At 40.8% G+C, this 22,296-nt stretch overlaps 2 protein-coding genes across 4 annotated transcripts; one reads left to right on the top strand and one right to left on the bottom strand.

The window, feature by feature from the left end:
• Nucleotides 1-2,108: 2,108 nt before the first annotated feature.
• Nucleotides 2,109-10,427, bottom strand: LOC131231861 (CRS2-associated factor 2, chloroplastic). Of its 3 annotated transcripts, none has more exons than XM_058228175.1 (7): nt 9,636-10,426; nt 8,877-9,004; nt 6,940-7,165; nt 4,655-4,782; nt 4,071-4,224; nt 3,918-3,998; nt 2,109-2,762 (listed from the first exon to the last, which is right to left on the bottom strand). In XM_058228175.1, exons 1-7 carry the CDS (start codon nt 10,297-10,299, stop codon nt 2,356-2,358), a joined length of 1,788 nt encoding a protein of 595 aa, XP_058084158.1. In that variant the 5' UTR covers nt 10,300-10,426; the 3' UTR covers nt 2,109-2,355. The 3 variants fall into 3 exon arrangements, with proteins under 3 accessions (XP_058084158.1, XP_058084159.1, XP_058084160.1); XM_058228176.1 differs by having other exon boundaries at nt 4,101-4,224; nt 9,636-10,425; XM_058228177.1 differs by lacking the exons at nt 6,940-7,165; nt 8,877-9,004 and having other exon boundaries at nt 9,636-10,427.
• A 10,009-nt stretch (nt 10,428-20,436) lies between these two features.
• On the top strand, nt 20,437-22,044 carry LOC131231863 (S-adenosylmethionine synthase 5-like). Its single transcript, XM_058228179.1, has one exon. The coding sequence runs from the start codon at nt 20,566-20,568 to the stop codon at nt 21,745-21,747; it is 1,182 nt and encodes a 393-aa protein (XP_058084162.1). The 5' UTR covers nt 20,437-20,565; the 3' UTR covers nt 21,748-22,044.
• Nucleotides 22,045-22,296: the final 252 nt, after the last annotated feature.

Below are 22,296 nucleotides of genomic sequence, written 5' to 3'. Positions count from 1 at the left end.
AAAGTGGCACACATATCTGTGATCTAATCCATCCATCCATCAATTGGGCCCAGCCCAGGGGCTATCAATAGGCTGGATTTGCATCAGGCAGAGGTCTGCCCAAGCTCCAAGCCCGGCTCTCGGCTATGACGGCCCAGAGCCACCGTTTTTCATGCAAGATCTAGGCTGTTTATCATGCATGATATTGACAAAAATGCCCTTGAAAACTTAAACAGGCCCAATTAATAAACAGGCTTAAATTTTAGACCCAGGTCCAGCCCTCAGTCCAAGTATTTCAGCCCAAGCTCAGCCCAAAGCAGGCTACGTCTAAAAACCTAATGGACCAGCCCAGCCTATTGACAGCTCTAGTCCAACCTTGCAAGGTCCTTACTGGACCCGGGCATGACCAGAACCTGGTCAGTTTGGGTCCGGGTCCTCATGCACGATTCCCAAAACTGTAAGACCTGATCGGACCCGATGATCGACAGCCATACATTTGGGTAGGCATTATTGAGAACCAAATAGTAGAATTGGGGTACCGATATTTTCTTCTATCAAATCAAATACAGTAATTGAAATGATAAGGACCCTCCAAACACTAGACGGTGAAAATGAATAGATACCCGTGCCTACGCAAAGACAGTGACTGAAATGATAAGGACCCTCCAAACACTAGATGGTGAAAATGAATAGATAGATCGGTAACTACCCTGACATCGCTTTTTCTACTAAAAAGGAAACACTGAAAAGAAAAGCTAGATCTATGTATGCAATGAGAAGAGTTTAATTGAAAAGGTAAGCAAGAATCACAGTAGTGAAGGGAGACTCCCATTCTTGAATCTTGATAGTTTTTCTCATCCCCCAAAATCTAATTTTGGGTTCTCTCTAAAATCAAAAGTTCAAATTCCAAAAAAAAAACAGGCGAGTCGTGGCTCGACTTAAGACGCCAGCCACAACTCGAGACCGAACGAGTTGATCTGAGTCACAGACTCTTAAAACCATGGCTGGAAGAGAATGAAGAATCTCAACAAGACAATTAATTGATAGTGAAAGAGTCCAAAATCAGCTAGGAACTTCCGAAAATGGCCAATGGAACGGATGACTGCGACTGCTTGCAAATGACCACTCATCAACAAGAGATGAGTCGGACGTCCCACCACTCGCTGAAGGCAGAAAATTTCACTACATTCAGAAATAGCTAGAGCTGTACATGAGCAGAGTTAGCTTGGTAACTCACTGGACTCGACTCGGAAATACTTGACTCAACTCGGCTCAAAATGAGTTCGAGCCGAGCACGAGCTGATTTTTGGTGCTCGAATTGAGTTCGAGCCGAGCACGAGCTTAACCCTGCTCGACTTGGCTCGACTCGAATAGTACTCGAAATCGACTCGACTCGGTACTCGACCAGGAGTATATATACCCCACTTGTTTTCCCACTCGTTTTGAAATATGTCATAGCTCACACACCTTCAAGCGCAGCGTAGAAACCGAAGGATCAAACAATGGAAGGAATCTGCGGACTAACATTTCAAAACAAGTAGGAGAACATCGACGATTTCAAGAGTAAAAAAGAAAGCGGTGGAGTAACTCATCGACCGTACACGTAGTAAGTGGTACAGAAATAAGATCTGTACCCATTCCTATAACCATTTGATTTTCCCATTCTACCTTGGATGACTTATCTTACTATAACTGTCCATTTTGATAGGCAATGATTGGATGGTTGTCATTGCTCGATCGGTGTGATTTTAAGGGACCCACAGTTTGGATGGTCAGGATGGCTGTATATTTATCAGTTTCACATGCAGAAATGAATCCCCACCGCGTTTTAAACTGTGAACTAACATAGAAAGAACTCAAGACGGTTTCGCAGCTGGCGGAGTACCGAGCTTATCTGCTCCCTACCGAGATCGAACACAGCTGGATCCTGCTCCCTGCCAAAAACTCTGCTCGAACTCGGCTCGACATCTGCTCAAACTCGGATGAGCCTAGCACGAGCTGGGCATCCGAGCTCCAAGGCTGAGCCGAGCCGAGTACGAGCTGGGACTCAGGCAGTATGAGCCGAGCACGAGATGGGCAATACTCGGCTCGGCTCGGCTCGTGTGCAGCTCTAGAAATAGCAACCAAACTAACAGAGAAGAATGTTCAGTAACAATAAATTTCCTCAAAATACATTGTAATTTTTTACACATATATAATTCTTTCAATGTGTACACTGATATTATGAGATTCCGCAGCTATTTTGGAGTGGGGTCCTGAGATTAGCCGACAATGATTTATCTGCCCACATCTTTATCCTTCAATCTGTTAGGATATAACATGAATCGCAGGACATTCTCAATGAAACCAGGTGTGATTGCATGTTAATAACCGAATTCATTCCGAAATAAGCCTCTTTGCAAGCAAATCCACAGGTAGGGAACCTAATGGAACAGATGATTCGTCCCCTTCAAATGAATCACTGACAAAAATGTCATTGTCGTTGTCATCTTCATCACCAATGTCATCGGTTGCAGCCTCAGATCCGTCTCCTCTATGGTTGGTTTTTGAAATATTCAGATCATTCCCACTCGGTAAAATCAACGCCCGATATGAATGCTCCGTTGCCTGCGACGTGCCTTCAAACTCCTCCACCTTCTCTAGAAGAGCATCCGGACCGAGATCAATCTCGTCGAGCAACAATGCTTTGCTTGACTCGATTGCTTGCTTCCACAATGACATCATTCTTGGGCTAGAGATTTCCGTTTTAGCTGTTGATCTAACACTTGCATCGCCCAATTGGCCTGAAAACCCATGCAAACACAAACAAAGCATCAGAGCTGGGGCAAAGTGGCATAAGGTCTCTAGAATGGCAGTGGGAAACTATGCAGTTGCATGGAAGGAATTATATGATTCTTGGCCCACAGAAATGCACATATACATGGGTTTTCAGTTTGGGGCTCATCATTCGGTGATCAGACCATTTTGTCCGTTGCGTTCTATCATGGATGGACCATGTCCCAATTACGTTCTCAATAGGACCATCCTTGCCTTAACAGTATTCTGGACTGCAAATAGGCGGCTAAGAAAAAAGTTAAGAGCAACAGTACACATTCAACTGAATAAAACCCCAAGATTGATGATTAGGATCTTCCAATCAGGGAGATTTTACCAATGCTCTGGATCACTGAATCATGGCCCCACTTGCCCAAAGAAATCTTCTAAAAACTGGACCAGATATTGTACCTGAAAAGCAACCAGTCTACTTCAAACCGGTTCAATTGCCAGTCGAACTGGTTTGAACCATAGCATTATAATCAACACAAATTTACTTTCTATAAAAATGAAGCACCCAAACAATTTCAACCGGTCCAGCTGTCAGTTTGTACAGGTTCAAGCCATTTTGGACAGGTATTAGTCCTTGAATGGTTCGAATCAAAACAAATAGAAAGAGCTTCATTTCCAGTCAAACCCAGATGGACTGCACAGCATGGTCCAGTTTTAAAAGAAGAGAGTGAGTGGACTATAAGCTGTTGGTTACGGGTTTCTGCATTCTCTGATAAAAATATTGGATGAGGGGTCAAATATTAAAATCACGGAACAAAAGCACACATAAGATAAAAAAGAGCATGTCCTATTGCAGGAGAACAATTTCTAACCTTCTAAATGTATGATTTATGAGTTTTTTTCTTCTTCTTTTGTGTGTGTTATGGGTCCAGTGTTGTCATATGCGATCACATATGCCATTTCGGGAGGATGGACCTTATTGCAGTTTTTGGACCATTGGACTCTCTGCTGTCGCACAGAATTATGCGACTGCATAAGCATGGCATAATGTCCCCAACAGTCAGATTTCTGGCCAATTGGACTCTTCTTTTTCTTTTTTTCTTTTTTCCATTTTAGTCATCATCGAAGTTACATATTAGAGCCAGGTCTTTGTAATGATAAGTAGGCCTCACCTAAACCCACTCTTCGTGGACGGCTGCTCGAAGATGAAGATAACGCATTGTCTGTGTCTGAAGCATTTGAATCACCACAATCTGTAATTTCATAGTTTCAATGTTAGTTTCATGCCAAGCTTGGGGCAAAATAGTTGACCTTCTAGCACATACCTGAAGCAACCAAACTAGATGAAATGTTACCGTCAGAGGGGTGGATGTCTGACACTCGAGGGGGAGGTTTTTGATACATTGATTTCCAATCATTGCCTCTCCACATCAATATCTGCTCCTGGTCAAACGACAGCAGAACACAAGGAACTAGTTCCTGCGAACCAACAACAAGCACAGTCAGCAATGCCATGACTACAAAATCCAATCAAACAAACTGCCAATTGTCATCCATGTGATGAATGGATAAAGGAGAAAGGTCGATGCCAGGTAGAAAGCTGATTGTAGAAGTTTTGCCGAGCAATCACGAGATTCCTGCCTTGAAAATAATTGGTGAAATTGGATTTGTAAATCTGGCTACAATAAAAATAAATTTTTTTTTAAAAAAAAAAAGGAGAAAGAAAGAAAGAAAAGAAAAAGGGAAAGGCTATGATGGTGGTCTATGCGAAAAACATTTTGATGCATTTTCAGAAGAAAATTCCGTGCATTGGATATGTCACGTGCTAGAAACATAAACTAGAGAAGCTTAAGACTGGTGACTTCTTACACAGTTAGAAAACTAGAAGCTGATTAAAAGCTCTACAAACCTTAAGCTTTGCGCCTATCTTTTTGTAATCACTGGCATGCATCCCTTGGCAGTCAATCTTCACCAAAGGGCTTCCTTCAAAAGCATTCCTCACATCCTTCACAAGGCTAATGTATATTCCATTTTTCGCTGCATAGGAAAGTTATTAGCAACAACAAGGGCCAAGTAGTGGAAAATCTTTGTAAAAACTGAGTTGTAGAGAGGAGCAATATATTCTCTAGTCTCCCTTTTCAGGTAAAGGGTCAAAAAAGGTGAAGCGCATCTAAATAGCAATTAATCGATATACTTAATTGTCACCAATGTGTGTGTGTGTGTAGGGTACAGAGTATAGGCAAGACTGTCATGCATAAGAAAAGGATATTTACCACCACTAGGCTGTCAACAAGTTAGGTTTGGGTCGGGTCCTATGGAACCCATACCCAGAGTAACTGGGTTTGAGTCTTACTGGGTCCAGGTCTGGTTCTTGAAGACTCAGATCAAGATTCGATTGGTTTCAGGTACCCATCGGGTGCCCATCGAGTCTTGGGATCTAGGTATTGAGCTGGGTTCAGACAAATAAAAGCATTTATATGGTCAGGCCCATTTATGGATGGATTAGATAATGCACACGTCCCACTTGGATACATGTATGGTGTATAAATGGGCTCTCTTACATGTTGTGCGGCTTAGAAAACCTTATTTTCCTGCTAGAATAATTAATCTCTCTCTCTCTCTCTCTCTCTCTCTCTCTCTCTCTCTCTCTCTCTCTCTATATATATATATATATATATATATATATATATAGTACTATTAAAACAAATTGGATCCCGAGCCAACCCGATTTTAACCGGTTCCAAGTTGATGGACCCAATCCGAAAGACCAGACCTGATTTTTAACCGGATCCAAAAGGTGAGACCCAAACCTGACCCAATTTCTCAACAGGTCCAAAAATGGGACCCAGATCTGTTAGAATCAGGTCATGTCCATCGGGTAACCAGATCCATTGACAGCCCTAAAAACCAGTAACCAATCATAGACTGATCCCTTTTTTTCTTGGATTGGTAAGCTAGGCTTGAACCCCAGATCTCAATGTAGAAATGCAGTCAGTCTAGAATTGAGCTACAGGCTCGAACCACAATGATAGTCTAATCATTTGAAAAAGTTGCTATCCGACTCAGATATTCAGGTGAGGATAAGGGATCCCCCTTTCCTGATACATGAACTCCAACTTACCTCCATCTTGAACTCCACGCATACAAGTTTTCTGGAATTTAGACTGATTAGTATCATCTAGGCCACCATCCCAAATTGTGAAATTGTTGGGGAAACATTTTTACATTACTATATTTTATGTGTATTAGTCAATCCATATCATACCTGTATCATAAGATTTGTGGATTTATAGGATCTGGCATAGCCAATCAGTTCTATACTTGACATCCTTTCCTATTAGCCTAGGCACCATCAAGGTATTCTCAAACGGTTATGTAATGGTTGTTACATAATGGCAACAACGGTACCCCTTACACATTACGGGGTCATAATGGCCATAACGTCCATTATGGAAGAATTGACCCTTATGGTCCACTACAAGGCCGAGATAGGTTTTTTTCTTTTTCTTTTTAAATAAAAATCCATACAGCCGTTACATCCCGTATCGTAATAGTAACAATGGTGGCCATTAGGCCACCATTGCTGTTATGGAATACCTTGGGCATCATAGCTCATAACTGGGATTTAGACTCTCTTGCTTTTCATTTTCATTATTGGACCAATGCCAACTATAAACCACATGCAGGTGGTCCCGATTTTTGAAAGCTTTCCCCTTGGGCTTTTTTGTAAGCTGCTAGGACTATTGGCCCTCGTTCCAGCTTACAGTCTATTACAAGTTACTTTTCTCACTGAATACAAAGACCATATTATACGCTTTTCCATCATAAATTCCAGACTGAATTGCAAATAAGACAAGTATAAATGCCATAATTCCAACTGGACAACTCTCAACTGTAATAGCTCTTCAGTCTGCACCATTACATTGTTTTAGCCGATATTAATCTCTTTTTCAGAACATATAATATAGAACTGAAACTTAACATGCCGTGTACCAGTCTCTCTTTCTTATCCTGAATCCAGAAAAGCTAAACCAAGACTAGCCTAAAGTAGATTGTCCTCATTCACTTATGTTGATCTGTTTGACTATTGAAAACAACCAACATGATAAAAAGGCAGATCAAAATACAAAAAAGAATCTAGCAAAAGAAACGTTTTTTTGAAGGGTATCAAAAGAAAGTGTCACCCAATCATACCTAGTTTACAAATTGGAAGTAGATTTTGCCCTTTCTTTCGCAACTCATTGGCTTCTGTTTTCGACAATCCTTCTGGAGCATCCTGGATAAGTTTTGGATAAACGGGAGCAGCTGGCTTCCAGAGCATTATCGGGTATACTGGACGTGTACGAGGATCATAGTTCCTCCCACGGAAAAGATAAACAACACCACCAACTCGATGGATGATCTTGCCCCCAGTTTTTTCCTGGCATTATGAAAAACACTTGAATGAAAGCAGAAAACAGTCTCTTCTCTGCCCTATGATTTTCATAAAGGGAAATTACAAAATGCATGTATTGTTATAGCACTTTCAATTCAACAATCAACATCAGATACGCTTTGTCAAGCACAAATCGAAATTTGGCAGGATGAAAATGGACTGGAAATATAGTCTGTCCCCGACTCAGCCAGACTCTATTCAGTTGCCCCTCTTTTTGAGAGAAACCCCAACATGAGAATTAAAAATTTTTGAAAAGAAAATTATGGAAAGGAAAAGTCAGAGAGATACATGGATAACTTACTCAAGAAATAAGGCATTGATAGAAACAGCAAAATATGCAGAACAAGCTCACTAGACTCAAATTGATCCCTAGAACAATCCTATGAACAGCCATCTGATGTGGGTATAACCGACTAGGATCCAATGCCTTATAGACAAAAAGGCATCAAACACATTATGTGACTTCACAATTAGATAAGAATTTCATCTTGAAATTGTGGATGCATTTTATCAATCAAATGTCCAAGATAGAAAATTGTGGAAAGTATGAGAATCACAATGAACTGGGATAAGGCTCATCATCAAAGCCTTATCCCAATTAATTCAGTTCGGCTACACGAATCCAATTATGCGATTCCACCCTATCAAGGATCATATATTTAGTTAAGCCACAAGTCATCAAATCTTTTATTACTACCTCCACCCACATTCTTTTGGGCCTTCCCTTGCCCTTTTAGAGCATTCAACCTGAAACAACTCACTCCTAACGATAGTTCAAAAACCCGAAAACTTGACTCGATGTCCAATTGGGTCAAGTCGACTCAAAGACCCAATTGAGTTTTAAATTGACTAGACTCGATATTATAACATATATAATTGATGAATATAAACAGTGAATAAATATTTATAATTAATACATGCATAAATTCATTCATATTGGTGCAAGTTTGATTCTCGTCTCCTACATTTTATTTTATTTTTATTATTAAAAGGTCCATGACTCAGGGCTGACTTGGTTCGAGTCTCACCGAGCCGTATTGAGTTTGCCAAGTTGTTGAGACAACTCAGGGAGTCTTGTCAATTTCTGACCAAGTCAAGCTCGTGGCCAAATTTCCTAGAACTCAGTTCAAACCCTCATTGAATCGAGTTGAATCAGTTGAATTTCAAGTCAAATCAGAAAGTTTAGGACTGTGCTCCTAACTAGTACAGCTCTTGGTCTTTGCTGCACATGGCCAAACCATCTAAAGACTACTTTCCCTCATCTCATTAACTATTGGTGCTACTCCTAAGTTCCGTCATATGCATTCATTTCTAATTCTATCTGTCCTTGTCTTGCCACCCATCAATCTCAACATCCATTTCAGCTGCACTCATTCTATGACCATGTTGTTCTTTTTGACTCCGCAACATTCTGCCCCATAAAGCATGGCTGGTCTTGTAAATCTACCCTTCAATTTGATTGGTAATTTCAAATTATGTAAGTATTATTTTAGTAATTCTTGTGTCAATGGGAAAAGAGGCCATGGAAAGGATGCAAATCAGTCACTGAATTTATACAGCAGACTCATTAAGCAAGAACACAAATACGTAATTTGATGTAGGGATTTTACTAAATACGAAACTAGGCAGGCTTCTCAAGCAGCAAGATAACAAGAAACAGGAATTCATCTAAGTAGCTTGTGCTGAAGATGGCAACCTCAAGATGGCGGCAGACGTTGTTCATATCAACGGTCGGAACACCTCTGCATCGAACCTTACAAACCTGTTGCCGCTTCCAATGCGCATGTACCAACTCGAGCATGTTGTGAGTTAATCCATCCCTTCCTACAGAATGGAGTGTAATGTAACTCTCTGTGCATGATGAAGTGTTTCATCTTAAAGCAATGATGTTTTTATATGATACTCATTTGAAAGAAATGGCTCTTTTTCTTCAACTAGTCAATGGTCTAATCTGTTTATCTGCTGGGCCCCATCATTGGATGGTCCAGTCAGTTATCTCCCCAATCAGATGATTCTAGCCATTCACTAGTCAGGTATTTATGATCCAATGTTCAGGTGGACTTTTGGGAACTCACCAGTTCATGATGGGCACCACTATATGAATGGCTGGGATCACAAAAAGATGGCCCCACGTGAACAGCTTGATGGTGGGAGCTAATTGCTCAATTGAACAATCTATGTATCCTCGAAGGCAACAGAAGCAACATAACAAATTACATCAACAGCTAAATTCCCATAGAAATGAAGCCAACAACAATCCCAATTTGATAGAAATATGCAAAATGCAGGAAGACAGAAGACCATGATTGAAAATATCCGGCCTTTCATTTATGACCGGACACATTCGAAATGGGACTCCCCCCAGCTCTTCGGTGAATTCCCATTTTGGATGTGTGCAGCAGTTCCTGCTTGCCACCAGTGAACCATCATTCGGAAAACAATGTTGGGTTCTTACCGAGATTGACCTGGCGATTACGGGAAAGGTAGGGCTGAACCAGCCTCCTCACCTCAGCCCGCGTAAGCGGGTTCCCCAATATCTCCTCCCTCGTCTTCTGTTCCTTTGGATACCGCCCCAAAACCAACAGCCTCTGTGTCTCCATCCGCTTCACCCCCTCTGTCTCGGGAGGCGGTGGATCGAATGAATTGAACAGCGGGACCTTCTTCTTCTTCGATTTCTTGAGTGGCGCCTTCCCTGTCCAAGGCCGCGGCATCGTCGGGGGGCCAAACGGCAGGAATGGGGGCTCCCGGATTGCCAGTGGCTTAGCCTTGGGAGTCTCGGAGTAGCTGAACTGGAACTCGAAGGGGGCCCCGGGGAGGAGGTAGGAGAGGCCAGACTCGCCGAGGATGATCGAGCGATCGGAGCCGTCCGTTTTGACGACGCCACTGTCAGGTGAAATGGGTTTGTAGTATTTGGAGCGGTGGTGGAAGGATTTGAGGGCTGGATTGCGAGGGGGAGTGGGGTTTTGCGGGTTTTTTGGAATTTTTTTGGGGGGGTATTTGGGAATAGGAATTGGAGGGGGAGGGGGTTTTTGGGAATTATTATTGGGGATGCGAGGGGGGTTTGTAGGAAAGGGAGTGAAGAGATTGGGGTTTTGAGAGAGGGCTGCGAGGAATGGCATTTTCAGAGAGAGAGAGAGAGAGGAAATTGTTAAGAAGGATGCTTAAACGGCGCCCATGGCGTATGTTAGTGGAAGCCTGAGAAAGGGAGGTTGGGAGTCTGTTTTTTCAGTTGCATAGAGCGTGAGAGAGGATCGGGAAGATTTTCAAGATGAGAAAAGATTTAATGCTCTGGCAGAGGGTGATGGATGATACGCAGGCACTTAGAAATTGCATACGTGGCATACAAAGAAGTAAAATTAAACTGTCTTGGATATATGAATCATGAGCTAAGAATTATTCTTATTTGATTATCTAACTATCGGATTGGTGGACATCATTGGACGGTTAGAAATGAATAATAATCAACGGTCATATTTCAGCAAATTATCTGATGTATCGGATATCAGGATTGTTCAAATTATCTGATGTATAGTTTGTGACTTAGATACAGTGGTGTTCCATGATTTTGTCGGTTTATTTTGAGTTAATCATAATACCCATATAAGTTCTGATTGCCTGCGTATCAAGTGTCTTAGTCTGCCAGAGTATCAAATATCTATCCTCTGAAGCAGGGCTGACAACGGGCCAGGCCTGGAGTTGGTCTTGACCCGGCCGGGCCTATTTACATTTTAGATTTTGCAGGCCTGAGCCCGGCCCATTGACACCCCTTCGAGGATTGGAGCTGACATATGATGGAGCAGTTTCTATCGTAATGAGATATTGCAAGTATTTCACTGTCCACATGGAAGCATAAATTCGATCTCGACCGTACATATTATGGATAGATTCATGGATGGCCCACTTATAGAACTTCAGAATAAAAAAATCTTCCCAAATGTTATTTTTCCCCATCAAATTGATGATTAAAGCAAGGAAATGGAACAGTTGAAATTCATAAGAAAAAGTTGAGAACAAATGATAGATAAAATTATTTTATTAATTAAATATTGAACTCATGGTCCATCCAACGGATATAGTACTAGATGAACGGTCACGATTTAATGTTTAGATTTCCATATGAGCGTTAAAAGCCTAAGATGTACACTCTATCATACGATTCCCTTTATATGATGCGTTGCCTGCATTTTTGCACAGTATATAAACGGGTATTCAATTATCACATTTAGAGACCATCGATAGGAAATCCAGACCATTGATCTATTAGATCCAAACGTTAATGGTTAATATAATTACAGGTGGCATAAAACTTATTTGATTTAAACTGTTCAAATCATGGGTCCAGAATAGATGAATCATGTGAACCAAAACTAAGATTACTTGATCATCTCAATATCTGATTGGTGGACATTGATCTGACGGTTAAAAATGAAAATTATCAAATGTTTCTATTTTAACGAACAAGCGTCCACTAAGTAGAGATTGTAACTGTTCGACTACTCCAATTTCATAATTTAGCCAGTTTCATTTAAGTAATGTATGCCACTTGTATAATTTTTGTGCTTGAATACCAAGCTGCATATGCTTATAAAGAATAAGTAACTTTCTTTACTTTTCAATCCGGATATATGGCCGGACGTGTAATCAATGATCTAATCTTAATTAAACGTGTGCAATTGGATTAGGTGTAAGGCGTGTTAGATTCATGTTTGATTTGAATCGAATTGAACAGAATGCTTATATATGATCTCAGGTATTAAACTAGCTGGATTATGACTAGATTTATGAAGATTCGCCTAACTATTCAGTCATCTATTGTTATAGTGATAAGACGATTTTAGTAGACAAGAGTTGATTATTTTGAATGAGATCTTTTTGCCTTTTAAGGCAGTGACTTTTCTTTTAACAGTAATAGCTTTATCATATTTCATAAAAAAGTAATAAAGAAAAACAAGAATATCAAATAAATATAAGCAGTAAAACATAAGAAAATAAGCAAAAGAAAAATACCTATAATAATTTGTGCTAGCGAGAACTACACTAGAAAATACTGAACGGTTGTATGTGAGACGGTCTTGACATGAGGTTTGTAGACGTGACAAAAAAGATAACCAAGTACGGACTCAATAATCTAGGGATCCGACGATTGGGTTGTAGATATTTAAACTACTCTTGCATGTGTACTATAACAATACATTAGAAAGTAATGAAATTAAGCTAATATTTAATAGTTCCAAAATTGTTGTGGCATGACTAGGCAAAAATATATGGACTAAGCTAAAAAAGCTAAACTAATAATTGTTTATGTAGGATGAAAGGAATAAGCAACATAGAGCTGAAAATAAATTAATAATTGATTTGTGTTAGCAAGGGTTCAGAACTCTTCTTTGAGTATTGCTTGAGAGACAACGGCTCTGCATAAAGTTTTCATGACTTGCACATGAATCTTCTGTGACAACAATATTGCATTTGGATATGGAGTCCTTGTTGTGTTATGCTATTGTAGATGGTTTGCTTATATTTTCAAATGATCTTTCATTGTTCTCTTTCTTACTATTTTCGGGAAAATCTAGGATACTCTCTCTCTCTCTCTCTCTCTCTCTCTCTCTCTCTCTCTCTCTCTCTATATATATATATATATATATATATATATATATAGATATATATATATCTTTTGGGTTGGTCCAAGGTGGTTATTTCATGCATATGCTACAAAAAATTCAACAATAATAGGTCTTTGAAAAGCTTGCCATACATGTGTAAGGATCATGTGTGCTTTGCATTCATTGATAATGTGTCAAATGAGAGATAACCGCCTTTTTTTTTTGCTGACAATGTGTGCGACTTTGACCATTCATCTCTTTTAACACGATAAGTGTCTTTGACAGATGAGCACCATCAATCTCTCTTGGTGCAATTATGTTTCTTTCCCATCTTTCGTACAAATATGCTGATACGTAACAGCTTTTCGTCGGCTGATTTAGATTGTGTTAGGCCAAGTGTAAATAATGCCCTCAAGTCTCTTTATATTCAGAAAAAATGAAGAGATGTTGGGTCCTTTTGGATTATCATCATGTGGTGGCACGAGTTTAGCATTTGGTTATCGTTCGCAGCTCCTGATGTGAGACAACAAAATAATAACAAATGCAACATTGTCCGCTTGCGCCCCAACAATTTGAGTGGTTCTGTCTTATTTTGGATTTGACTCTGTAGATGGGTTTTGGTTTTTATGCCATTTCGGGATGTTGCATGTCGTTCTTGGTTTTTCTTGAAGAGTGTCGTGTAGTGATCTTTTGCTGATTTTGTGAATGGGTTTTCTTTCTTTGAATGTGTTTGGTCTAGTTCTATTTTGGTTTGGATTTGATTCTGGAGATGGATTTTGGTTTTTATAGCATTTGGTGGAGATATTGCACATGGGTTTTCATTCTCAGAGGGCTTTTATGGTGATAATCTAATGTGGTTCCATACATAATCATGTTGATGGGTTTTGGTTTTTGTGGCATTTAGCATGGATTCTCTGTAGATTATGCATGTCAGTTTGTTTTTTCTTCAGAGCATTTTGTGGAGATTCAAGAACGTAACATTTTGTGGAGATTCATCACTTATGTTCTTGATTTCAGAACATTGTGTAGTTTCTAGAATGCATTTTCATTCTCACGGTAATTTCTGTTTATTCTCGTGGCTATCCGTTGGCTTGGTTCTTGAAATGCATGTGGTAATTAGGCAATTTGGATGCAAGGTCTATCCAAGTCAGCCTGCAAAGCAAGACCTAGACCCGAGCTCTTTAATGGCCCAAAACAAACTGTAGGAGCCATAGCCAGGTCATCTTGAAAATGAGCCTTTTGCCATTGCTTAATTGTATTGGGAGCATGAATAAAAGAGGAGACCACCAACTTGTTTTTTAAAATAGTCATAAATTTACAAAAGAGAAAATTCTCTTTTAAAAAAAAAATCAGAAATAAAGTCTTAGCATCCATTTATAATGCAATTAATGTAACTTACATAAAGTCCTAACAATAAAAATTTCCAAAATAATAGACTTATGAATTTAAATTATACCAGAAATTTGAAAACTCTTAAGTAATAAATCATGTAACTTACTAAAAATAATAAATTTTAACTTAAAATTTAAAATTAACTCTTAAAATAATTAATTTTTGAAAAATATTAAAAAACCAATAATCTTTGGCATTGGTTAAGATGCAGATCTTATCGATAGCTTTCTAATGACATATTATGAGTGTTAAACAAATAACCACTTACAAAATTATGGTAGTCAAATATTATAACGCTAGCTAGATCTTTGCACACATACCCCACACACTCACGCTGTAGTGGAATTTCACCACCTATGGGTACTCAAACCTTGACCGGTCCTAAGAGTCTACCATCAGAGAGAGAGAGAGAGAGAGAGAGAGAGAGAGAGAGAGAGAGTGGACTTTCACCACCTATGGGTACTCAAACCTTGACCGGTCCTAAGAGTCTACCATGAGAGAGAGAGAGAGAGAGAGCGCGCGTGGAATTTCACCACCTATGGGTACTCAAACCTTGACCGGTCCTAAGAGTCTACCATCAGAGAGAGAGAAAGGACCCATATAGCATGATGCTTGATAAGCAGTGAAGGGGTGGAGATTGGATGCTATTCTCATGGGACTTAGCTAGAGACCGATGGTCTTGTCAAGGGCTCTTTGTGCCACTATCATATCTGTGCTTTATCTAGGTTGTTCATCCATTTTGAAATATCATTTTAAGGTATGAGCTCAACAATAAAGAAGATTGAACGCTCAAGTGGACCACAACACAGGAAGTAGCACCCCATGGTGCTGCTTATTTGCCATCGAACTTGTTCATAAGGTCAATGGACTTGAATGAAAGGAAAACATAAATATTAGCTTGATCCAAAACTTCCTTAGTCTTAGCCTTGAGAGGTTTCTAGCCTTGGGCATTCAATTCTCACCTTTTCTTGTGGTGTGGTCCACTTGAGCTTCAAATCTACCTCCTTTTTAGGCCATGCCACAAAATTCTTTCAAAATGGATGGATGGCTTAGGTAAAACACATATAATATAGTGGGCCCTACAAAGCCCTGCCAAGACCGTCCATCTCTAGCTTAGGTCGTTATGGGGTAGTACCAATCCTCGCCGGATAGGCAGCCGCTCAGAAATTATACAGGTGGCATACATTTAGTCAAATTAAAATACTGACTCGTGGGACCCACCTAAAATCAGATATATATTTTTGAAATAGAACCGTTGGATGTTTTCTTTTTTGATGATCTAATAAATGTCTTATAATCAAATAGTAACATGATTAAGTAATTTCTGATTCGTAATACACATATGCTGGGACCCATAATTTGGACAGTTTAGATTGAATTACCAGCCACACGCATTGGCAATTTCTAAGCAACTGAGTATCATGCATCAAACAACCCAAGTATTAAAGATTTTCTCCAGCCAAAACACCCGAAACAGGGAGCATGACACCGTAGAAAGATGGCCCCACCACATTCTGCTTCTTTTGGGCCGGATTGGATTTGGTAGTGACCCTTTGATATTGGTTGATGATGTGGGCCCCACAATGATGTACGTGTTTTAGTATCTTGCTGGTGTATTTTGCTGGCTCATTTTAGAGAATTAGCCTGAAATTGAAACATTCACATCTAAGGTGGACACTACCATAAGGATTTATGGTAATTGAATGCCCACTATTAAAATCTTCTTGGAGGCCACATAAAAGTTTTGTAGCAATTTGATATTTGTGTTTTCTCTCCGGCCCATTGTACTTTACTTTTTATTGTTCGTGGAACAAATAATTAAAAAAAGACACGTGTCATTGCACAAGAGATATACAACATATATGAGCCTCACAAGGATATTAAGAGCATTGTTTACGGAATACATCTAGTGCTAATCAGGATATTATATACTAATCATAGACAGGGTGTGACCAAGAAGCTCGAAAGGAGGACATGGTTGAAAAAAAGATGGGGTGTCCAAGAAGAATTTAGAAGATCAGAATCATATAGAAGTAATTGTTATAATCAATTAAACGTGGGAAGAAGCATCTAAATAATTATTAGAAGAAAATGTATAAATAATAAAGGAGTTTAACAAAGCTAAATATTTCATACCAATCCAATTAAATAAATTAAACCTATCTTTCAATTGTCTTTTATATTCCTTAGCATAAATTGTCCCTCACGCTCTTAGTGTTACCAGTAGCCTAATCTTGTATTAAGAATAATAGTAACTTAGTAACTTTAATCAGTAGATGTAATCCAAGTTTACCATTACATGCTGGATGAATTTTCATTAAAATACAAGCAATTCTCTTAAAAACATGTTTCGTTGTTACTCATGTTTTATTTTTTGATTGTTTTTGTATTTGGAAATCCTTTAGCATAGAAGTCAAGGTGCAACCCATTCTCAAAAGAAACCTACCATCTAATAATTATCTCATCATTTTAAAGAATATATTGAGAGTGGCTGAATAGTTTTCAAATCTTAAGTCATTTATTATCATCCAACAAGCTAACAAATATTACATGTGAGTGAATTCTACATCCAGTGGAGTAATAAATTCATGTTTTATGACCTAATTTATAAGTTGAATGACAAATAAATATTACAGTGGGCCTCAGAAGTTTTCGACGGTGGGTGTGCATTGAATCACCGTAACACGTTGGATGGCAAATAAACCTGGACCGGGAAAGTTCTCAATGGTAGGCATTGAGGCAACGCTGTTTCCTATAATAAGGTTCACCTGGGATTTTATTTTATTTTAATTTTTTTTGAACATGCACATACACTCACTCCATAGCAGGATTTCACCACCTATGGATACTCAACCCTTGACCGGGTGTTTAAACTCCTGAGAGTCTACTAGCATAGCAGGAGTAAGGATCCACCTATGATCAGGTTCACCTAGGATTTGGTTATGCCTGAAACGAAAAAATGAATTTCAAGGATAAAATGCATACATCTTGGTGGGGCCCACTGCACAGTAGAGTACCGAGTAGACCGTATTCGAGGGGTCAATGCCGAATACCGCAAATCTAAATCATATATGCAAGGGTAAAAAAGTAATTTCACTCTTGATAAACCCTCTTCACCGGAAGTTGGAAGCAAGCCCGATAACCGCTCTGCGGTTGGTGAATTACCGATTGTAACCGGTAAACCCAGTAACTTGACGACAACGTGGTTGTTCGAGGGGTAGGGGAGTAGGTAACGACCGGATGACAGATTAGTGGACGCGGTCGTGGCTACTGGTCGGTGCTCTGTGGGCCCTACCATGATGTATGTGTTTCATCCACGCCGTCCATCCATTTTGTCAGATCATTTTATGTTGTGATTTGCAAAGTCAGTGGAAATAAGTCTCAATTGGACCACATCACAGAAAAACAGTGTTGATTGAACGCTCACCATTAAAAAAATTTTGGGGGGCCATAAGTTTTGATCAAGCTAGTATTTGTTTTTTCCCTTCATCCCGGTCTGTATGATCTAATCAACAGGCCGGATGTCAAATAAACATTACAGTGGGCCGTAGGAGGTTTTTAACGGTGGAAATTCAATTGCTGCTGTTTTCCCGTGACTTGATCACATGAGATGTAAATCTGCCTAAAATGATATATATATATATATATATATATATATAAGAAGGATGGACGGCGTTGATAAAGCACATAATATATTGTGGGAGGGCCCACAGAGCACTGACTTGGATAGTCAGGTGGCTACGGACGCGGACCGTGTCGAACCCAACCTCGTCTCTAGCCCCGGACAGGCAGTTCTGCGGGTGGGCCCACCGTAATGTATCTGTTTATCCAAGCCGTCCATCCCTTTTCTAAGATCATTTTAATGAATCATCACAAAAATGACGTAGATCAAACTCTCAGTTGGACCACACCAAATAATAAGCTTTATTGCATTAAATGCACATTTACATTAAATGCGAGAGTCATCTGTTGTGTGGTCTATTTGAACGTGGGATCTGCCTATTTTCACATTTATGCCTTAAAATGATACGAGAAAAGTGATAAACGGCTTGGATGAACGGATAAATCATGGTGGGCCCGCCCACAGAACTGCCCGTTCGGGGCTAGAGACGGGCGGGGTAGGACGCAATCCGCGTCCGGTGGCTACTCGCACCGTCACTGCCAAACCGCGTCCAGCTTCGTGGCTGAGGCCCTGATGGTGGGCCCCACTACGATGCATGTGTTATATATCCACGCCATCCATCAGTTTTTTCATATCATTTTAGTGCATTGTTCCAAAAATGAAGGTGATCCACATCTCAATAGGACCACACAGTAAGGATTAAATGACTACCGTTAAAAACTTAGCGGGTCAAGAAAGTTTTGGATCAAGATGATATTCGTGTTTTTCCATCGTCCACGTCGGTGTGACCTTATCAGCATGTTAGATGGCAGATAAACATCAAGGTGGGCCGTGTGAATTTTTTAACGGTAGGCATTCAATGACCAATGTTTCGTGTGATGTGGTCCACTTAGATTTAGATCCGCTTCATTTATCGAGATCATGCTCTGAAATGGGCGAGCAAAACTGATGGACGGCTTGTATACAGGACACTTACATCAAGGTGGGCCCCACGCTCAGGGACTCACCCACCCCTTACTCACCTAATCCGCCACCGTTGGCGGGGGTCCTTTTCCCACCAACTCCAGAAAATCCTGGCCGCAATCGAACGGCGTATGTATGACGGTGGCTTCAACATTAGCCGTTGGATCTAGATTCCGTAAAAAGAGATTCCAAGGACGCACAGCTGTCATCGCGTATAAATGCAGCGGTAGAGGGAGCGATAAGACTCGTACATTTCGAAGGAGAGCAACAGACGTCTGCTCTCAGATCTACTACAGCGAGGGTTTTAACACTCTTTACAGGTGCGTGATGTTGTCTTTATCTTCGTAGATCTTCATAGATTTTAGCGATATGGCTTTCTTTTCTGCGTTTCGAAGATTCGTTTCTCTTTTTAGTTGTGTTTTTCTGTTGCGGATTAGCAGATCTGGTCGAAGTTCTCGTTTCTTCTGCGTCTTTGCGTCGATTTTTGAGGAGAAACGATTGGAAATCTCTTCTCGTCCTTGATTTCTGTCGAATGTTGTGTTTTTCTGCTCTAGATTACCGGATCTGGTCGGATTTGTTTTCTGCTGGCGTGTTTGGGGTTGGTTTTGGGGAAAACAGGTCCAGATCTGTTGATTCTCTGGACGTTTGAGGGAAATGCTTCGAAATGATTCCGGATCTGTTTTTATTTCTTCGCGGGTCTTGATTTTGACCAGTTGAAGTTGCGGGTGGAAATGATTCAGAAGTTTCTAGATCCGTTCGTTTTCTAGGGTTTTGGAGCTAAACGTGGATCCTCCGATTCGTGTAGTGGAAAGAAATGGCGGGGAGGCTCTGATATCCGTTCGTTTTTTGGGGTTCTGGAGCTGTACTGGGTTTTGTTCTTCTTCTGCTTTTTTCCAACTCTAAATTTTCTAATTTAGCAATTTGGATAATTAGACTTGTTTTATAGGGTTTTGGTTAGTCAAAATGCCTTTTTTAAAAGTCATTGCATTTTTAGATTGATGATTTGATTCCATTAACGGATTCTGAATGCATTTTGAGATTGATGATTTGATTCCATTAACATACTTTGTGATTTTTGCTGGTTACGGTGTAGTTTCTAGTAATCTTGTAAAAGAAATATGATGTTTGATGTGATTTTCCGAAGAAATGCTCCGAAATTTTAAGATTAGCTTGTTTAGAAGCCATAGGGTTTTAGCATCTTCGAATCTATTTTAGTTTGTAAATATATCATGAATTCGCCTGAATTGCTTAGAAATTTCTCGAATATATGCCCAATCTCACTTTTCTACCATGGATTTCCGGAGGAGTTGCTTTGTTTGCCTCTTTATTTTCCCAGATCTGCTTCTCCTTTTCAATTCTGTTTCTTTTGGTATGATAACTTCCAGATTCTTTTCCTAGATCTACTCTCTGTGGATTGCCAGTAGCTTCATTAGTCTTGGTAAGATTTTTCCTACATTCACTGAAATTGGATGGTGGATTTTGCTAACATACGCCTCCAGTTGTGCCAGATAAGGAAAGAAAAACCCTCTTCTTGCTAACATGTGCCTCGAGTTCTGTTCTGATTGGATTTTTGCCTCTTCCAGATTCGCTTCTCTTTGGAATTCTTTTGGGATTTCTTTTTTACTTGGGTGTTTAGAGGATTTTCTTTTCTATGTATTTATGCCTGCCTTTTCACTGTTTCAAAGATTCTTGCTCACAGTGTGGAGGATTTTTCCACTCGACTCGGCCGAGTTAGGTGACTCAGCTACTCTCCTCTATGGTCTGTTGATTTTCAATCTGGTGTTTGGGTTGTGCAGCTCCCAAGAAAAATGGAGACCTTCCTATTCACTTCGGAATCTGTCAACGAGGGCCACCCCGACAAGCTTTGCGACCAGATCTCCGACGCAGTTCTTGATGCATGCCTCGAGCAAGACCCCGACAGCAAGGTCGCCTGTGAGACCTGCACCAAGACCAACATGGTCATGGTCTTCGGCGAGATCACCACCAAGGCCAACATCAACTATGAGAAGATTGTCCGGGACACATGCCGCACAATTGGTTTCGTGTCCGATGATGTTGGCCTCGATGCTGACAACTGCAAGGTCCTTGTCAACATTGAGCAGCAGAGCCCTGACATTGCACAGGGTGTCCATGGCCACTTCACCAAGCGCCCTGAGGAGATTGGAGCTGGTGATCAGGGCCACATGTTCGGCTATGCCACTGACGAGACACCTGAGCTGATGCCCCTCAGCCATGTCCTGGCCACCAAGCTTGGCGCACGCCTCACTGAGGTCCGTAAGAATGGCACCTGTGCCTGGTTGAGGCCCGATGGCAAGACCCAGGTCACTGTCGAGTACCAAAACGACAAAGGTGCCATGGTCCCCATCCGCGTCCACACTGTCCTCATCTCGACCCAGCACGACGAGACCGTCACCAATGATGAGATTGCTGCTGACCTCAAGGAGCACGTCATCAAGCCCATCATCCCCGAGAAGTACCTTGATGAGAAGACCATCTTCCATCTTAACCCCTCAGGCCGGTTCGTCATTGGCGGACCCCATGGTGATGCTGGGCTCACTGGCCGCAAGATCATCATAGACACATATGGCGGCTGGGGAGCCCATGGAGGGGGTGCCTTCTCAGGCAAGGACCCAACCAAGGTGGACCGCAGTGGTGCCTACATCGTGAGGCAGGCGGCCAAGAGCATTGTCGCCAACAGGCTAGCCCGGAGATGCATTGTTCAGGTGTCATATGCCATCGGTGTGCCGGAGCCACTGTCGGTGTTTGTTGACACCTATGGGACAGGGAAGATACCCGACAAGGAAATATTGAAGATAGTGAAGGAGAACTTTGACTTCAGGCCGGGCATGATCACAATCAACCTTGACCTGAAGAGGGGTGGCAACAGCAGGTTCTTGAAGACAGCCGCCTATGGTCACTTTGGCAGGGATGACCCGGATTTCACATGGGAGGTGGTGAAGCCCCTCAAGTGGGAGAAGGCCTCTGCATAGAATCTCCCTCTCCCACATATATAATACAAGCGTTCGCATCTCTTACGTTTGGGTGTATAGCTTGATGCTGCGGCTGGTGCTCGCTCGCTCTCTCAATCGCAAGAGAATGCCTTGCATTGCCTACCATCTTCTCTCTATCTTTTTTAATCTTCTAATGTTTTTTTTCTGATTCTTTGTATTTTTGGCCTTTTTTCCCCCTCGTTGTTTCTGCTTGGATGATGAGGATGAATGATAAAATTGAAGATATGGATAAATGAGTTTGTGAAGGAAAAGATAGCCTTCCTTCTATTTATGTTCCTTAGTGATGAATTATAGCTCATCGAAGCCCTTCTCTTCTTTGTGATTGAAAGAGGTTTGCCTCTGGCAGCCGTGTATCAAGACGGACCCCACAGTGTCTACCTAAGGTAGGGCTGTCAATGGTACTGGAACAATGCTAAGTCTTTGGGAAAACGATTTCTTGTAAGACCTTCCATAGTTTCTGTAAATGTGTAATTCTATTTTGGAGCTTTGACAAGATCATCTACTACATGAGTTGGAGACTGGGGAGTG

The sequence above is a fragment of the Magnolia sinica genome, chromosome 17 (assembly GCF_029962835.1).
Source record: "Magnolia sinica isolate HGM2019 chromosome 17, MsV1, whole genome shotgun sequence".
Classification (NCBI taxonomy): Eukaryota; Viridiplantae; Streptophyta; class Magnoliopsida; order Magnoliales; family Magnoliaceae; genus Magnolia; species Magnolia sinica.
This window is presented reverse-complemented; position numbering and strand designations above follow the sequence as displayed.

Bases quoted from the DNA above. Each gene is read 5' to 3' on its own strand.
- LOC131231863 (XM_058228179.1), top strand. From the start codon at position 20,566: ATGGAGACCTTCCTATTCACTTCGGAATCTGTCAACGAGGGCCACCCC.
- LOC131231861 (XM_058228175.1), bottom strand. From the start codon at position 10,299: ATGCCATTCCTCGCAGCCCTCTCTCAAAACCCCAATCTCTTCACTCCC. The intron at 4,783-6,939 runs GTATGATTGGGT...TTTCCTATGCAG, and splicing joins ACTTCCAATTTGTAAACTAG to CGAAAAATGGAATATACATT. The intron at 3,999-4,070 runs GTATGTGCTAGA...ATGAAATTACAG, and splicing joins ATCTAGTTTGGTTGCTTCAG to ATTGTGGTGATTCAAATGCT.